The sequence below is a fragment of the Pelmatolapia mariae genome, linkage group LG4 (genome assembly GCF_036321145.2).
Source record: "Pelmatolapia mariae isolate MD_Pm_ZW linkage group LG4, Pm_UMD_F_2, whole genome shotgun sequence".
NCBI classification, from domain to species: domain Eukaryota; kingdom Metazoa; phylum Chordata; class Actinopteri; order Cichliformes; family Cichlidae; genus Pelmatolapia; species Pelmatolapia mariae.
The window spans coordinates 22,292,698-22,311,288 of NC_086230.1; the positions used below are offsets into that span (position 1 = coordinate 22,292,698).

Genomic DNA, 18,591 nt, shown 5'->3' on the forward strand with positions numbered 1-18,591 from the left:
GAAAAGAAAAAAAAAAGCATGCTCTCAGTATTGCACAGACAACACCACCAGACTATACCGCTTCCATTTGAATTAATATTATTTCCGTGTGATTAAATTTTAATAGTCTCACGTCCCACCTTTTTGTGTGTCATAGAAACGGTGTTGCCCATAGAGAACTCCACTGTTGGCATGGTGATCCAAGTGGCTCATAGGAAGGAACGTGTGGGCCAGACTCCCTGAGAATCGAGGATACCCTGGACCTGCTAAGATAGCAGAGAGGGAGAGAGTTGATAAGAAAGGATAACAACCACAGAGATGCAGTTATCCAGTGTAATCCTTCAGGTCCAATGCAGCTGGTGGTGTTCATACGCAAATAAGTGCTGGCTGTGCCTCACATGTTTGCCTTTCCTGCTGGAGTTTAGAATGAAAACAATAACAGACAAGCCTGGGGATTTCTGTAATATATGAAATTTGTCTTTGAAACATATGGTGCTTTCTTTAACTCACTCTTAGAAGTGGCAGCCGCACCTTTAACCATCTGAATGGGGTGATAAGGATGGATTTGAAGCTTGTGTTTGCAATGAACAGAGAGCTGGGCGGCTAACCTTTACTGACCTACATCAGAGGTAAGAGGTCATCGGGATGTTGGGCCTGTAAGCTAGTACACCTGGGCTTATTACATCAAGCCCATCTGGAGGACGTTTACGCCACAACCAAACAAAAAGCTCATTTTGCAACGGGACATTGGAAAACACAAAGGACTTTGAGTGTAGAGGAGAGAAAAGATGGACTGAGATGAAAGCCCATCGCAATATCAATACTAAAAAAAAAAAAAGCATCTCTATGACAACCCACTTTCACTGCATTTGAGTAACTATAGCATCTAAACACATCAATGTGAATTAAATTAGCCTATCTATGCTACCGTGTAATTAATCATTTCACCCAACCAACGGAATAAAATTGAGGTACTGTAAAGGGGACACAAAAAATGTCCAATAATGCGATGATGTTGCTTAATGACAGCAGCGCTATAGCGTAATTATAGTTTAGTACTTTAAAAAAAGCATGATTAAATCCAAGTCATCAGTCTACATACAAGTTACAGAAATAATTAAGGAAAATAAAAGGACCATATATATATATATATATATATATATATATATATACACACACACATATGTATATATTTACACCGTCACATGAGTGGAAAAAAAACAAAAAAGACAGAGACACACTTATTTTGTGTTTCTTTTTTAATTCATAGGACAGACAGGTCTATCAGCCCACTGTCATAAAGTAAAATTTAAGTGATTAACTTCTCTTCAGCTCCACTATTAGACCCGTCTGTCGCTGTAGCTTTACTTTCCAGTGCAGCTCATGGATGGCGTAAAAAGGATATGGGCTGAAAGAGAGGAAAAAATTTTGGAAAACGTGTGACCTGATCCCAGAAAGCACAGATGCACTTTATTCGGCCATGTGTTTTTGTACACACATGGTTTTTACAGCAGCTATGAGTGTTGAATGTCTCACTTTCTGCCGGTGGAACAATGGGGCCCGGTCCTATGAGCCAGCTCTGGGGGGGGAGGAGTGTTGTGGTGGGCTTAATGACCTCTTCTCAGTGCGGCCTCTGCATCCTCCCATCTTAATTAATGAAATACGCAGAGGGGGCAAACAGCCCTGCAATAACACAGGAGGTGCTGCTTTCTGAGGAGGGCAAAGGGGTGATAATTATATACCCTCACTTTTCCCTTTTCCCGTTTTTCACCTGTGTTTCTACCTTGTTTTTTTCCTTCCCATCCCCCCTCTTTTGTCTCTGTCTCCTCCTTTGCTGTCATGATTAATAAGCACGCACAATTATGCCAATTCATTTACAGCTGGGGGGAGGGAGCTTTGTTCAAGCAAGTCATTTTTTCCTTTGATTTCAGGAGAGGGAAAAGCAGAGAGCTGTTTGCCAGTCTTTATCCAAGCTGGGAGAGGGTCTTTTTTTTTTCTGCGGCAGCATGTTGTTTGTGAGCGTGACGATTGATGGCGTAATCCCTTTTCACAGTGTGGTCTGGCTGTGCCCGATAATGCCAGCCTGCTCAGTTTCAGCATGCTCTCCACTGGGGCGGCAAGAGGGGGACTGCTGGGCACGGCGGAGCTCATTCAGCCATTAATCTGGCCAGGACAAGGGAAGCTGCTACTTCTGCTGCCGCTGCCGATGCTGCTGCAGGCGACGTGAGCAGGGTCTTAGTGCAGTCTGCTGACTGCACAGCAACCTCACTCTCCTTCGCTCCCTCCGCACACTCACACATAAACACGCCAGCATCAGCAAGTGAATGGCAGAGGGGAGTTCACAGCGCATGCCCTCCTTTCCACCGGCAGAGCAGGGGTGAGAGGCAGAACAAACAGAGCTGCATCCCAAGGAGGGATTTCTAGAAGTTCTCAAGGTATTTCTCGCAACATGGTGGGTTGAGAGAAGCAGGCCAACAGGGAGGACAAAGAAGGGGGTTAGATATAGAACAGCACCTAGAGGCAGAGGAGAATTATTCCTGCTGCTTTAGAGGCAGTTTCTCACTAGCACAATACCAGTCCTCTTACACCTTCTCTGAAGACATTCAGTTACTGATAAGGCTTTCACCACTTTTGATAGAAGAAAAAAATAACATAAATGAAAATTCTATTTTCCCCAGTGAGGTGGCTGTAACGCATCAGAGAAGGAGAGATAGAAGGACGGAGAGAGAGAGAGAGAGCACGCCACAGGAAGACCGAGAGGAGAGGAGGAGCAGCCTGAGCTGCCTGTCAGGTCCGCTAATTGAGAAAAAAGTGACAGAACCATCAAGACACAGAAAGGGAGGAGAAGAGGAGAGGAGACGAGAGATGTTTGGCGGAGGAGGGGCAGTGCTGTGGTGGATCTCTTCAGGTTTGACTAATTGAAAGGAAGGGATGCAGACTGGCACAGGAGAGAGAGAGGGAGAGAGAGAATGAAAGAAGCAGGAGTAAGGAAGAGGAGAGGCGGGGGGGTGCAGCTTAAATCCTACAAAAGGAAAAGCAAGCAACTGCTCACAGAAGGAAAGATGGACAACTGAAGATAGGCTTGGAAATGCGTATCAAACAGAAGTGGATTAGACAGGTGTGTGCAGGCAACTGTGTGTGTGTGTGCATGCGTGTGTTTATATGTGTGGACAAAGATATGAGACTGCGATTATTTTTGGCATAACTTAAGAAGTCATTTGGACCCTGGCCAGCTGGCCTCGGGACTGCGAGGAGTCGGCAGGTTTTCTTTTTATTCTTTACCCACTCCCCACCCTTTTTTCCCCTCTTTTGGTCATTTTTATTTGTATTTTTTTTTCTCCACTCAGTCAATTCAGTGGGGTTTATTCAAACAGTCCCAGACATGAAAATAAATTTTTCAAAAGCTCGGTGGGCCTAATTTATTTTAACAGGTGTTATGAAAACATTTTACATTTACTGAAACACTCACTACACTGCATCTGCCCCTGTTTTTGTGTCCCCCCCCCCACCGACCCACCCTTCTTCTTGCATCCGTAGCCGTATACTAAGACTCCGTCTCTGTGACAGTGAGCTCACAGCACTGCTCAGCTCAGCAAAGGAAAAAAACAGACAATTCCTTGTGGTAACATACAATGGCTGCTGCTGTAGCTGGCAAGAAGAGATTCTGAAACAAAAACTTCCTTTAATCTCTGTTAACTCCTCTGACGTCATGAAAGCCACTAATGGTTTGGGTCTTGTTGCTGTGACCTTACAGAAATATCCTAGAATTTGTTAGACTGGCTGTACACTTTCCTTTTCCCAAAACAATAAATCTTTAACCAAAAGTCAACAAAAGACTGTTGTGTTAAAAAAGAAAAAAAAAAGCCTTTGCCAAAGTTATCCTTACCGCCAGTGTCATTTAAAGGAGACTAAACTGACAGGAGAGCAGGTCCAGGCTACTGCCCATGCCAGGGCAGCTGAAGTTGAAAGACCTTTTTTTCCCTCTTAGTTTAGCCAACCTGAGAAACTGAGGTTGAAAGTTTGCGATGGGATATTTTGTTACTTTAGTAGCCAAAGTAGGGGCGTTTCCATGGATATGTTTAGGGTCAATGCATAAGGTTAAAATATTGTAATTTTCATAACAGCCCGCATAATCAGTAAAAGAAGTGTAATGCTGGGACATCAGGGCGCTGAAACCTTGGAAGAATGCTGCATTTCTGAACATTTTTGCTGTTTTCTCCGGGCTTAATGGAGCAAAAATAATATCCATCTTACATTTTATGTGGCTTTTCTTTATCACCAACTCATTTCAAATGCCCGCAAAACTTATTATATTGAAAAGAGGAATTAATTCTTAATTGACTCACCAAATAGGAGTAATAAAAAATAAATGTGATTAGCCTGCTCCATATAGCCACAGTCCATTGTTTATCCCCACTAAGTGACTAGTTAGCAAGCAAAGGAGATAATTGTTCTCATCTGCTTGTTACGTGATAGATTTCAGGCTTTTAATCTGTAGAAAAATGTGTCAGAGGAATAGCGGAAACAAAGACGTTCCGCGCAATGACAGGTATATGCCAGAAACGTGCGAATCGTAAAATCGTTTTCGAATACAAATTTGAACTGCTTTGCTTAGATACGCACGCAAGCAGCCACTTTAAAAACAGACAAAAAGAAGAAGAAGAAGAAAAAAATAATAAAAACACAGCACATCTTTGAGGTTACAAGCGAAACACTAATGCACCGACACAAGCACAAGTCAATGCCTGCTCTGATGCTGGTGGGGTTCTGCTGACACCCGGAGAGAGAAGGCGAGAGTCTGGGTAATTGTGCCGCTCATTTTGATGACTTGCTTTTTATGCAAAACAGGAAAAAGACAATATGCAATTATCTTGAGGAGGGAACAGCTGAATGTGGTTGATGAACAGTCTGGATTCAATCATGCTCTTAGTGCGTTATATGCAATTAAACTGCAATAGAGATAATGGCCTCCATTGCCAACTGAGTAATAATCCCAGTCATAATCACCTCCATTACTTTTATTAGGCTTGGCATTATCTTCATCACTCTTAATATTATTTTACTTTTCCACAAGAAGAAAGTGTTTGACAATGAAACCTAGAAAGTATAAGATAAAGGAAACACTGATGCTTACAAAATGAGTTTGGAGGGAAATGTCTGAGATTGGGCTGACGCTGGAGCTAATATCTTGGAGGAGTCTAGAGTTTAATCTGGTGTAGCACCTGTCCACTGAGTCAGCGGCCTGGTGCCCGGGGCATCAGAGCAAGGAAGTTGCTGGGAGATATCATATGACTTAACAATCTTCATGACTATACAGCATCTCAGCTGTAATCCACTTAATCATCCCTGGACACATAACATGCAGGTGGGGTGCCGCTGATGAGTGACCACGAATTTCAAAAAAAAAAAAAAAAAAAAAAAAAAAGAGAAAAGAAACACTTCCCACTGGTCTCCCCTCCCCACCGATAACATCTGGGCTATTCTTAGATAATAAATATATTATAACCAGGGGGCTGAAATAACAAGAGTCCATCCAAGATTGTGATTCACCAGGTAATTTAAGGTGGCCATCACAGTGTGTAATTAGCAAGATGTAAATCTGAAGGTGAAGACACAGAAAAGCTGACCTTACGTTAATATATTAATAAGATGATTTGTCTTGTGTTTATCCGTCACCCTGGGTGTAATTAATTCCTGAAACACCCAACTACATTAATCCCTCTGCTTTATCATTATCTGACTTCCTGGCTGTATCGAGACAGAATATGAGGTGTTGAAGTTGGTTTGTGAGTGTATGTGCGCGTGTGTCGAGTAAAGGTTTAGTAATTCTGATTGGTGGGAACCACCTTTTTAAGACTGTGATGGAGACACCGGCTGAAAGCTCTGCAATCACTGCAACTTTTTTTTTTTTTTTTACTGGCACACAGTCACATGTGCTGCTTCAGAGGGCCCTGAGTGACATTCCTGCTGACATGAATCGAATACCGCAAGATTCTGTGGCTGAACTTTTAACCCTGTGTCTGTATCCAGAAAACCGTGGCACAGTGCTCTATCCCAAACATGCTGGGTGTGGGCCTATTTTAGTGCATAAATAAAAGGGTTGGAGCCTGGACGATTACAAGCCGTACTTTGGTGTAAACCTAGCGCGACACAAAAATATACAATATCAGAGTAACAATACACCGTGCAAAGCTGCCTCCAATACTGCCAGGACATAAATATCACCTCATCCAGACGGTGCGGTCAGATGAGGGGCTGTGGCTGTGTGTTTGTGTACATGTGTGATTTGAGGTACCTTCATGCGAATGGGGAAACCAGATTTGCGAGGCGCTCGAGTGGGGTCCGCCACGGAAGGAGGGCGAAGAGGGCGAGGAGGGCGGCCGGGAGGGATGAGACGGGTGGGAAGGAGGGGAACCCAGACTACTGGCCAGAAAGGTCCCCATGAAGGAGGCAGAAGAATTGCCCATCAATCCACTGCCTGCATTCCCACAGGAACAAAAGGTAAGGAGAGAGAAAAATGGTTAGAATTGGGAGTGTGTACACTGGGACAGTGAGTGTGACTAAAAATTAAAAGGAAAAACAAAAAGAAAAGCTTTGCATCTCAGTGTGAGGCCCACTCATATATACATATTTTTCTTCTCTTTTTTTGGTAGAATCATTAAGCCAGGCAAATGTGATCGCTGCTCTCGGGAGAGGCTGAATGAGTGAGAGAGCGTATGTGTGTGACAGAGAGAAAGTGTGAGACTCTCCTCCCCCTCACTGTCAGCAGAGTCCTCTTCCCTCGTCTTCTCTCCCCTCACACCACCTCTCCCCATGGGCAGACAGAGGTCTCATCTCACAGCTGAGTACACACTTTCTCAGGCTCTCTCCCTCTCGCTCTCACACACTTTTGCTCCTGCTCCCCAGTGTCCCTTTCTCAATTTCTCTCCCTCCCTCCATTATCTTGTGCTCTCCATCTCTCACTTTCATGCCCTCAATCTCTTTTATTGCTTTGCTCCATTTCACCTCCTCTCTGTCTGGTTTTCTTTCAGTCTTGCTTTTTCTCTGCGTGACGCTGACAATCCCGTGCTCTTCTTTCTTCTCTGGTTCCATTTCGGTATTTCACTCCTTTTTCCTTCCTCCTGCTTTGTTACAAAAGCCGTCTTCACTCTTCTCGTCCCCTCCTCTGTCCCATTTTGATGTGCAGAAATACACCATGCCTCTTCCAAATCCTCATTGTCTCTTCCTTCCCTCCCTCTTTCCCTGTTTCTAGCATTGCTTTGCTTTGTTCTTTACCATAATAATGGCACCAGCAGAGCAATCTGTCCCTGGCTGGCTGAACTGTGTGTTTAACAAGACTATGATGAGTAATTGACCATTTGTAGCAACGCCCGTATGACTGGGGGCTGATTGTCTATTATGCATTGCTGGGCAAGCTGGAGAAAACACACTGATTAACCACTGCTTAAATTGCATTCCCATTACGCGCCCGCCAGTGCACTTGAGTGAGGGGCCCGGGTGCCCGGCTCTTTGCGCATTCATTTCCCCCAAGTCACACCACCGTGAAGTCTCATGCATATGTATGAAGTTGCCTGTATGAGAGCACACATGCAGATACATGCTCAGACACACATTAGTGTATCGTATATCGCGCACACCAAAACACGGGGAGAGCGACACAGTAGAAATTCATTATCAGCCTCTTATGACAAGCTGATCTCCCAAGGAATGCTGAGTGATTTGATTTTCTTGGAGCATGAATCAGTCCAAACATGCATCGATCCTTTTTTTTTCTTTTTCTGGGAGTGTGAGAACAATTGTGTGGGAGCCTTAATCAGCCAGCCAGTGAGTGAGCACATCCTCTGGGCAGACAGCAGGGATAAACCCATCAGTCTGCTTCTCGCTTTTGCACCGAATAGCCTATGGCTCATAGGCCAGAGCACAGAAGCATGCAGAGGCGTGCGCACACAAACACACAACACGTACAAAAGCACCTCTGTCACACTTGGTACCACCGCCCCAGACAGGTGGAAATCCCCCACGATCCCCAACCTTACAGCGCCCTGCCTCGAAAAACTACCTTACAACCAATCCTGCGTGTGTGTGTGTGTGCGTGTGTGTGCGTGTGTGTGTGTGTGTGTGTGTGTGTGTGTGTGTGTTTGTGCGCATGTGGATGCAGCGACACACCGGAGACTCTTGGAGGTCTCTGAAATTTGATCACAGAAGGAAATGAAGCCAAAGTGTGTTGTGATTCATTTCTCTTTTGCCGTAGATTATCTGGATTATCAGGTTATCTTAGTCTAAGCCTGTAAAATTGGGCTGGAGATTTTTATTTAGATCCACTTCTAATAACAAAACATTGGAACAAAATAATGAGACTACATCTCCTAAATCACATGGTAGCAAAAATCTTCTATTTAATCAGATTTCAATTGTCTATAGCAACATTTCACATGTTGATGGGAGACACTGTCAAGTAGCCTGGTCACATGCTACACTATCCATGCTGTTCTCCTTTGCTCTGTATCAGTCCCCATTCCCCTCTGCTGCCACCTCCTATCACTTGGTCCCTGTGGAGGGCTCCTGGCACGGTTCTGCGGAGTGCAGAGTGGGTGTCGGGGGCCAGTGGAGGTGGGGGGTGGGTGGGTGGATTATGGCCAGCATGCTCACCAGGCACACATCCAACCTTCATCATCCAGACACGTCGGGCTCCTGTATGTCACCGCCCTCCATGCTGCACACTCATTGCCCCCCCTCCCCTCTTCTGCCTGTCGCCCCCAGGAACCCCAGCTTTCCTCAGTGCCTCCGGCTCACATAAATCAGCTAATCCTCCTGCATTATTAACAGCCTTGCCTCAGAGTGAGAGAGGGAGAAAGGGTGAGAGAGACATAGAGTGACAGAGAGAGGCTGCAAAGCCCCTCTTAACACAGTGAGGAGAGAGCCTCTGCCAGAAAGACAAGGAAAGGAGAAGGACAATACATTAAAAAGGGGATGTGTAGATGTCGGGCAAGGAGATCTTTGAAGTTTAAGCCTGTGTTCAGGGAGAAAGGGATTGAATGAAAACCTCAGAAGGGTCTTGGATCAAATCAAACCACAAGCCCTTCCCACAGCACAACCGAATCAGACCTTCCAGTGGTCCGGTTTGGCCGTAGCATCTTCACTTGGTGAAGGACTGAGCAACGCTCTGATGTAAACTGTAGCAGGTGAGAGTTAGTGGTTGGCAGACTCCTCAACCTGTCAATCACACTAAATGACCTCTCCCTTAGTGTTATATTTGCCTCCTACTGAAAGTATGCTGTGCATGACGCCACACAAATTCCTGCTTTTTTTTTTTCCCCAAATTTTCATACTCTTGTTTAGAAAACACAAACTCCACTCACACTGCGTTAATACAATGCCCTCCCTGAACCCATTTAAATCCTAATGAATTAGAGGTGTAGGTGAGAAAGCACATAGGTTATAAAAGTGGGCTGGTTTTTCACCTTTCTTTCACTTTGGATGCCAACTAAAGCAGTGCAGAACAAGTGGAATAAAAGTCTGAGCCATGACGGCACCACTGCTCGACTTAATATTACAGTTTTAGTGGTGTAATAAATAGTGACTTAGCCGTTGCTCCACCGCCTCCTTGTAAAAGTTATGTTTTCTGCGCCTGTGTGTTTTCTCTAAACTGTGTTTATTTATTTCTCCAGTTCCTAAGTGGTGCCAGCAGTGCAGTTGTATGCGCTCTTAAGAAAATCGGGTCATGTGCATCCTAATCGGCACCGATCCCTGACAGAGATGAAGATTAATCCTATTAGGGAATTAAAGGAGAAGGGGACACCGGGATAAGGGGAAACCCACCTCCCTTCCTGACATCTCAACACCACATCCCAACACTCGAACTCACACAGTTGTGTTCACATAGATCCAGAGAAACAAACACAAATGCCGCAGAACCTCCGGAGGTGGAGGTGTTAACTAGTGCTACTGTTTTGCTCTGGCGTTGGTGTGCAAGGGTGAAGGAGACCAGTTTGCGTGCAACAACAAAAATATACATGCATGCACACACAATAATGTGGGCCCAGGCATGGGCCCCTGAGGGCGGCACGGAGTGAGCAGCAGGCAGGGAGGCGTAGCTAGGAGAACGAAGGCCCAGTTGTCATGGGAACGAAAGAGAAACAGCGCTCGAGGCAAGGAGGCTGAATACGAGCCATTACAACAGCAGTGGGCAGATGCAGTTGGTCAGCATGCTGCTCAGCAAGAACAGCCAGTCTACCTTGAAACCCCACCTAGGTCACAGTTGCAATCAAACACACACTCGTCCAGTGAATTTAAACAGGTTTCAATTGTCAAGTTGAGGGGAGGGATGTGATGTCATCACACGACTCGGGGTAATTTGGGGCCTTAACGAGGCATAATACAATCTCATCTGCATGTGGACCACAAAGTGATGGGGTAAAAGGAAAAAAAAAAAAGCTAGGAAGACAACAAGCACCCACCCACAACATCTTGTTCTTTTCAACGCTGGGAATCAGATCAAAAATTTCTCCTGAAGAGGCAGACGCCCATCCACATGCGCTTGTGTTTATGAGCATGTGAGGGAGCACATGGGGATCTACAACTACGCCTCTAAGAAGAAGAAGAAGAAGTACATTTATTTCACCTTGGATCATATTTCTCTGTCTGCTCTTGAAAAACAAGCCAAGGCAGTCTAAAGCCCTCCGTCTTATTCACAGACCGCAGCCCGAAGGGACGGATGGACGTGTCGTCTAGACAAAGAAGCCAGACGCACAATGAGAAGTGAGAGTGATGGTGACATGAGGAGAAGAGAGACGGAAAGAAAATTGCAGATGTGACTGCATCAACCTGCTCTCCACAGCTCAGTGATCACCAAGTGCCACAGAGTGGAGGGAAGAAGCAGAAGAAGAAATGCCAGAGAATAAAAACACACAGACACACAACCAGTTTATAAGAGCTCGTATCAGAGAGTCTGTGAGCAGTTTAGGTCGCTCAGCGAACGGTCAGTGCCATGTGGCAGCCAGGTTCCTCAACACACCCTGAATAATCATAGCCCACGTACTCTCTCTCACTCTCTCAGTCATGTCCTCTGACAGAAAATACACACTCCCCTTCTTGTCTTAAATGAATGAAATTAACATCAGATTGGTGATTCAAGGGAAAATAAATATAAATGTACTTCTTCCAGGAGCTGCTAGTTACTGGCACTGCTTTAACACAGAAAGAAACGCGACAGAACATATACTGGTAAGCTAGGTTTTATTTTATATCAGACATTTAAGAATTTCTGTGTTTAGCTGTAAATTGTAGCAGCTTGTTTCTTTAGCACTTGTTTACGAAAGAACCCACTATGAAAGTAGGAAACAGCAAGGAAGAAACAGACATTTGAAGAGTTACTTACCAAGTAAAAACATACTGAGCAGGATGCTCGTTGGTAAGCGAACTTCACTCCCACTTCAGTGTCTTTTTCATCAGAGTTTCCTACTAATGTAGTTCCATGTTCTGCCCAGGAATTCAGACGCCCAAGAAGAAGCCAGCCAGACTTTCCACACACACACATTCACTCAAACACAGGACTTAGTTTTTGACCCTCCAGTAACACAGACTGGATTGGGCAACTGTACACATCAGCAGCCCCAGACAGACTGCACTGCTACCCTGGAGGGCCGCTGACTAACCCAGCACCTACTTCCTCACAATAAAACACAGAAGGAATTTCAAATGGCTACTAAAGTGGGGGGATTTCCTTCAAACAGTCAAAGTCATCTTGAAAACATTAGTGCAACTGGTAGCCAAATTCCTCCTCACTTCAGAAACAACTGTAGCAAGTTTTTTTCCCCTTCCTCTTCTTAACTTGCCCCCTGCTTTACAAACTCCCACCCCCCTGACTTTTTTCTTTTTGTGTTGATGTGAGGCTTGATGGTGGGACTGGGGGAGTGGGCTACTGCAGGAGGATCAGAAGTATACTGAAGTGAGGGAGAGAAAGAGTGAGAGAGCGAGCAGGCAGTCCAGTCCTGGACCTGGGCCCAGTGCAGGGGTGGGGGAAAGTGCCAGCAGCGGACGCCTCCAACACTCTCCACACTGCGTGCCTGTGGAGTGAGTTTAGTGGATGTGGTCAGTGTGGGGGTGGGAGAAAGAGAACCAGTTATAAGAATGGATGGCGGAAGAGAGTGAGAAAGCCTCGTTACTACATGCAACATCCCGAGGAGGGGAAAGGGGTGAGAGTTTAGAGTAGATAAGAGACCGAGGAACTGTGAGAAACTTTCAAAGTGAAATCAGCAGAGAGCGTGTGGGAGTATGTGTGTGTGCGTTTATGAACATATGTGATCCTCTGTGTGTGCGATTGTGCATCCGTATGGTGGTCGTCTCGCTCAAGTTGACAGCCTGTGTTTGCTGAGTGGGTTCGTGGTCAGCCACTCTCTCACTACTGAAGTGATGACGGGGTAAAAGGGATTCTGGGAATTCTTTGTATGAGTACAATGCAAATAAAATTGGCCTGGGGAGGTCAGCTGAAGGACCCCTGCCACTTCACCCAGCTGTTTATACAATATAGAAGTCGACATGATATGGATAAGAGATTCTAATCCTAAACAAATTAGACCAACTGGCTCACTCAAGTTTGGCAGGGAGCCCGAACATAACAATGGAGCCACACATGCCACGCTAAAGAGAGAACGGGAGCAAATGTGCACACATGCCACCAGCGTCTCTCTTTATCTATTCTACTCCTCGAACCTTTTCACTGATTATACAGCAGTTTGCAAAACTGCAAAAGCCAGCATCACATGTGTCTAGGTACCTGGCCAGGCTGCCATTTCAAGGAGTACAGCACGTCATGTTTATCACAATTAATCATTCATGAAGCTCTTTTTCAGAAAGGTTTATTTTTATCAAAAAGGAGCTTCCTCTTCAGTTCCATAGCTGCTGTGCCAACAGTGGTGTGAGGGGCAGGAGGGGGCCAACAGAAAGAGATAGCAATGTCTGATAGAGTTCCTGCTGAAGAGGTGTGTTATGGGCAAAGTAAATAAAGAAGACAGACTGAAATTTCATGGCTATTTTCTGGGGAGCGGGCCAGGAAGTGTTGTTTAAGAGACAATCAGACCTCTGACTGTCAAAGTGAGATTGTGCTAAGCGGTGAAGATTGCAGGTGAGAGCTACAGCGGAGTAAAAAACTGGGGTAAGAGTGGGGCGATGAAGGGTAAAGTGCAGTGCTAAGGTTTAATGCTACTCACTGTTTAATGCTATTAAAATATTAATAGCCTCAGGCAAAGGTTTGGGCTCATCACTTAGACCCTTGTTTAAGCGCGCTTGCCATGTGAAAGTGCAGTTGTTTGCTGAGTCACTGGCCTCATCTGTGGAGAACAAGCAGACATTCCAGGCCCGGGACACGGAAGGTGGGAGGACAGATTCGAAACAGCAACAGCACCAGGCCAGGCCAAATGAGCTCAAGGCCTATTACCTTCCTTTTATACTCACCCACACATACACACTCTCTTTACCTAGTCCCACGACAGAGATTTAAGAGAACATACAAGAAAACCACAACACGAAATCACTGCATTCTGCTTTTGCTCATTTCTGTCCTTTCTGTGAGAACTTAAGTGTTCATGATGTAACAGGAAGTGCAAATTACTCAAGCAGTTTTCTCATTACGAAGTGTTTTCTCTCAAAGCACAGTTATTTCCGTCAGCATTTTAGTTTATTAAACTTCCCTCCACGCTTTACTAAACCTATTCCTTTTATTCCCCTCTTGGCTAAGTGGATAAAATGCAAATGTTTCTTATGGAACGGGCATAAAAGGCATCAGATTTAGTTGGAAGTACTTTGCTCCTTGTAACTTATACAGGACATTTGATGTGTCCAGACCAAACTGGTGGCTGTGCTTGTTAACTGACCCATTGTTCCACGAGGGTCATTTGTTGCATCCCAGCTCTCTATTCATGAAATTGTGATTCCCATAGTGGGGCTCGTTCTCTCATCCACACATTCACACTAACATCCACATTTTTATTTTGCCTTCTCTCCTTCTCTTCCCTTCTCTGGTTGATCCTGTCTTTATGATATACGCACACAGCAGCAGCACACCCAAACACAAAAAGAGCCGCCCACAGCTGCGTCAGGCCATCTCTCTAACAATCCAATCTGTTTTCTTTCCCATGATGTTTCCCATTGGCACAGGGAGGAGAAAATCAGATTTACTCCCCCACAGGGCCCATGCAGTTGCACTGATATGGAAAATGATTTCAGTGCTGCTTGAGCCCATAAACATTATTTTGGTCTCCCCTGTTAATGACACATTTCTTCCCAGCATTGTGGATCTCACAGAGGAAGAGATGAGATTCAGGGGGCGAACAAGGGAGGAGGAGGAAGAGAGGAAGAGGGGAGGAATCCTCCAGGGCCTCGCATACGACAAGGGAGTCCTTCACCCCTCAAACTGCTTTCTGACATCCAAGACTTTTTTCAGCCTCTTCCTCATTCACACACGCACACACTCAGAAATACAAACAGCTAATCATCCTACCAATCATTCAGGAGCTTGAATTGCATGGGTCATTAAATACCACCACTCCCCCAAATCCCAAAAAACAAACAGACAGAAAAAATAATAATTCCCTGTTAGAAAGCAGAGCAGAGTCAAAGAAGGCTTTCTCACCTCTCTCTATATCGAGCTGTCAGCCTGATTCCAAACACACCATGTTTGGCTCCGGGGCTCAAAGCAGCCTTACTACAATTGTGTCATACAGCCCACATATCTTTTTATTGGTGGTAGCAGCCAATATAGCAGCCCCTCTTCTCCTCCTTTAATGCGGGGATAAAATTTATACTTTTAGCGGTGTGTTACAAACACTTTCTGCCCGAGGCATATTGTCAACGACAGGAGCACGCCGTTGCCTCGAGTCCTAAACGCAAGTCATTTAATATGATGGTGTTAAAAAGAGACTCCAACAGGCCAATAGTGAGGCACTAAACCTCCCATTTGGCATCCATTAAAGCCCATCTGCAGGAACAAATACAAGCCGGATGAGCAGGAAACAGCCACGTTAGCTATGACTAAAAACTATCCTTCATTTGTGAATATTCACTCACAGGTCTCTGAAAACTCTAGATCCAAAAATGGGATTTTCATGGTCCTCCTGTTCCACTGGAAAGATCAGATGGAATGCTCTGAATCTGGTTTGTTTTACAGCTGATGACTGATCCTTCTAAATCCATTGGTTTTATGTTCTGGCCATGGGGATGGATGGGTGACTAACGGCAGCTTGCGTGCCATGTTTCAGCCGACGCAGGCAAAGCTCAGCCAGCCAGGTCACGGACACAGACATGCCTCGTAGTGGGGAAAAAAGACAGATTAAAACAAGGATTCAGCACTATTCTCTAATTAGTACCCTGTTAACTTTTGAACTTAATTGGTTAATTGAGATGTGGTTAGACCGGGCAGGTTTCCCCTCCCTCGGGGTGACCATACGGCTCCAGCATTTCAGCCTGGCAGTGCCTGGCACAGGAGGTGGCTGTGTCTCTCTCGCTCTCCCTCTCCTTCTCTTTTTGAGCATCCCACCGCTCCACTGACGAGGAGTAATGATGCCGCACAGGAGGCAGTAAAACTGTGTTTTGCGAGTGTGTTTTAGCAGAGATTGTACCCATGCACTGCACATATGCTCGTGCCACATCAAAGCGGTGCTTTGACTACCCAGTCCTGGGTGGTCTAATCCTCTCTTCTCTCAACCAGCAGTGCTAGGTAGATAGACTTTGGAAAAGTGTAGTGTGGATGTTGGTGGATGTTACCTCACCACAGGCGAGGTTTCTGTCAAATTCAGAAGTTAGTTTGCTTTGGAGGAGACATGGGCAACGTGCTGAGGGAGAATAAAAGTGCGCTGCAATGCATACACAGATAAACGCGCGCACGCTCACGCTTGGGCGTCGCATTGCTCGAGTCTCCCCATTTCCTTTGGTTGATGCACAATGATAACCACAACACCACATAAATCTGCAAGCAGCTCAATTCATTGGGGCAAATTTTGCCTGCTGTCTTCCCTTTTTCACTTTCATCCCTTCTTCTCCCTTTACTCCTTCGAGCCCCATCACTCATTCCCCTTCTCAGTTTTCCTTTTCCGTCCTCACACCCTCTCCATCATCCCACATCACTCTCCCTCCATCCCCCTGCTGCTCAGTTCCATATTTCTGTCCTCCCTCATCACCTCGGTCTCTTCCCTCAGTTGGCGTCAGCCACATGCTTCAAAATGGAAACACTTTCTCTTCATTTTCTGTTTTTTTCTCTTTAAAATCACTTTTCCTCCCACTCTCTTGTCCCATTTGTGCTCCGTTTCTCTGCTCTTGTTTGTCCATCAGTGTTCACAAGGTCCAAAAGTGTAATGAACATCTTGTTTTATGGGGTTAGCCCCTCCCTATATCAGAGTCACCCATAAATCAACATCCTAGCATTCAAACGGCAATGAGGACTCGTCGGAATGTCCTGTTCTCCCTAGTCTTCCCATCTTCTCTCCCTCCCTCCGTCTGTAGCCTGGCACCTCATTTAGGTCATGCAGAGCAGTCCTGGACATCAGGGGCCTGGTTGGAGACACTACGTTGCTGCTGTCCTCCAAGTTCTCTTGGATTGTCCTGTAATATGATAAAGTCTGATGTCTGTGAGAGAAACAGAAGGCAGCTCCCTGCTCTGGCTTCCCTCTTTTTGATGTAGCCTGTCAGAGGCACAGAGCAGAACAGTGCAGATAACAGAGCCGGGAACTGCTGCACCAGCCAGTCCAAGGTCTTTCTGCAGCCCTGAATGTAATTTGCTGTTGGTTCACAGGGGGAACAAAGGAAAAATGTTTAATTCTTGTAGCGTTCGGCTAAGACAAATGCAAGCAGTTTTGTTCTGATAACCTACAGACAAGGGGAAGCGAGGCACCTGGGAAGCCAAGGCCAAACATTATACAGTATCACCTTGTAAAGAACACAGTGTATAATCTCACATGCATCACCTTGACTTCTCTTGTTACCAAACGTCTTAGCCATAATGACAAGACTCTTCTCGGCTCATGGAGATAACCACTTCCTCTCGCACTTTATCCATCTGCACTTTCAAATGCACGAGTTTAGCCAAATCACACTGCCAAACTGGCCTTTAAAGATGAGTTATATCTTGCGATAACTCTTGACACCGGTCATCTATGGAATGCTGCCGGTGTCTGCTCAACATCTGCAGCCACAAAGGCAGAGATGAGTAAAATTAGGAGCATTTCCTGTCATCAGTACAAAAGAGCGGGGCTCATCATTGCACAAACATCAGCAGATGAAGTGTAACACAGAGCAAGGCAGCAGCAAAAACAAAACCCCCCACAAATTTAAATGCCTCTTGTCGCCCCTCCTATCCCCTGACCTGCCATGACCTACCTTAGCCTCCTCTGCTCTCCAGCTGGTTATCTTGACGGGCTTTAACGACTCATTGTGGAAGAGGCAAAAATACAAGGTCAAACCACGGAGGAGGAAGGGGGATTGTTTTTTTCTAGATCAGCTCATTCCTGTCTGTGTGGATGGTTGAACAGCTACCACTGCAGTCTTCCATTACCTTTACAGTGATCGCATTTAGTATGTTGGAGGGGCAGTATGGGCCATCGTGTGTTATCCACCCCTCTGTATTTGTCTGGGACACACACACACACACACACACATATATAAAAGAAATAGCAGAGAAGAAGGGAACAGACCTTGTGGGCTTACAACAGGCTTGCAGCATCTGATCGAAGCCAACAGATGTGTTGCAGCTGCTTGTTTGGTTTGTCTTAGCAGATCCTTCCAATCACACACACTTACTGACAAGTCACACAAAAACACCACTAAATACTGAAAAGTTAGAAGGCCGCAAGTTAAAAAAAAAAGTTTTCCAACTGGCCATGTCTAATAGTTCTATACTAGCAGTGTTTTAGGTTTCAAATAAAGACTCAGTATCCCTGAGTAACTATTAAAGTGACTTTGAACAGTACACCTATTTTTCTTTTTCTTTAATTTATGCTTAACTTTGGTGTCCATAAAATATATCAACACCTATGCTGGGTCAGAAAGCCAAAATTTATATGAAAGGTCTGAACTCGTGCAATGATTTGGTGAATGTGTGAAACAAACGAAGCAAGTCATAGCTGTGGGGTTGACCGGAGAACACGAGGGAAAAGTGATGCAGGGAAACCTCGGCTGGGCGTCTGCATGCTCACAGGAGAGCAACAGCTTTCAGCAGGTTATCATAACGCCAGTGTGAGCCAAGCGCCGTCTAGATCTGGCAGAGGCCATAATGGAGAGGAGGGGTGGCGTGTGGAGGGGAAGCGGCGAGGAAGCAGACTAAAGAAGAGTTATTAGGGTGCTGTGAGGCAATGAGGGGAAGAAGGTCTCCTGAAATGTTTTGACACAGAGATCGCAAATGTGACACAGGTGCTTAAACACAGATTTTGAAAATCAAAACACGGACATCTTTCTTTTTGCGTCCTCTCCCCTGCGTCCTTTGTTTCCTTCTGCTTTTTTTTTGTTGAGACAACTATTAGTTGTCACTTCACCTTAAACCGCTCATTCACTGATGCTTAATGGCAAAGCATGTTTTATGACTGTCAGACTGATTCGTTACCAAGCTGAGCAATAACAGCAGAGTCC

General features: G+C 45.3%; 1 protein-coding gene across 12 annotated transcripts in view; it reads right to left on the reverse strand.

Annotated features, from left to right (window-relative positions):
• The window catches only part of LOC134626261 (BAH and coiled-coil domain-containing protein 1), a 65,336-nt gene that overhangs the window by 26,026 nt on the left and 20,719 nt on the right, over window positions 1-18,591 (reverse strand). For 8 of the 12 annotated variants that reach the window (XM_063471921.1, XM_063471912.1, XM_063471918.1 and 5 more), the window contains exons 3-4: window positions 6,275-6,457; window positions 120-245 (exon numbers count right to left, since the gene is read on the reverse strand). In XM_063471921.1, coding sequence (XP_063327991.1) covers window positions 120-245; window positions 6,275-6,457 — 309 coding nt within the window. The remainder of the gene's footprint in view (window positions 1-119; window positions 246-6,274; window positions 6,458-18,591) is intronic. The other 4 variants (XM_063471922.1, XM_063471919.1, XM_063471915.1 and 1 more) reach the window with 2 other exon arrangements.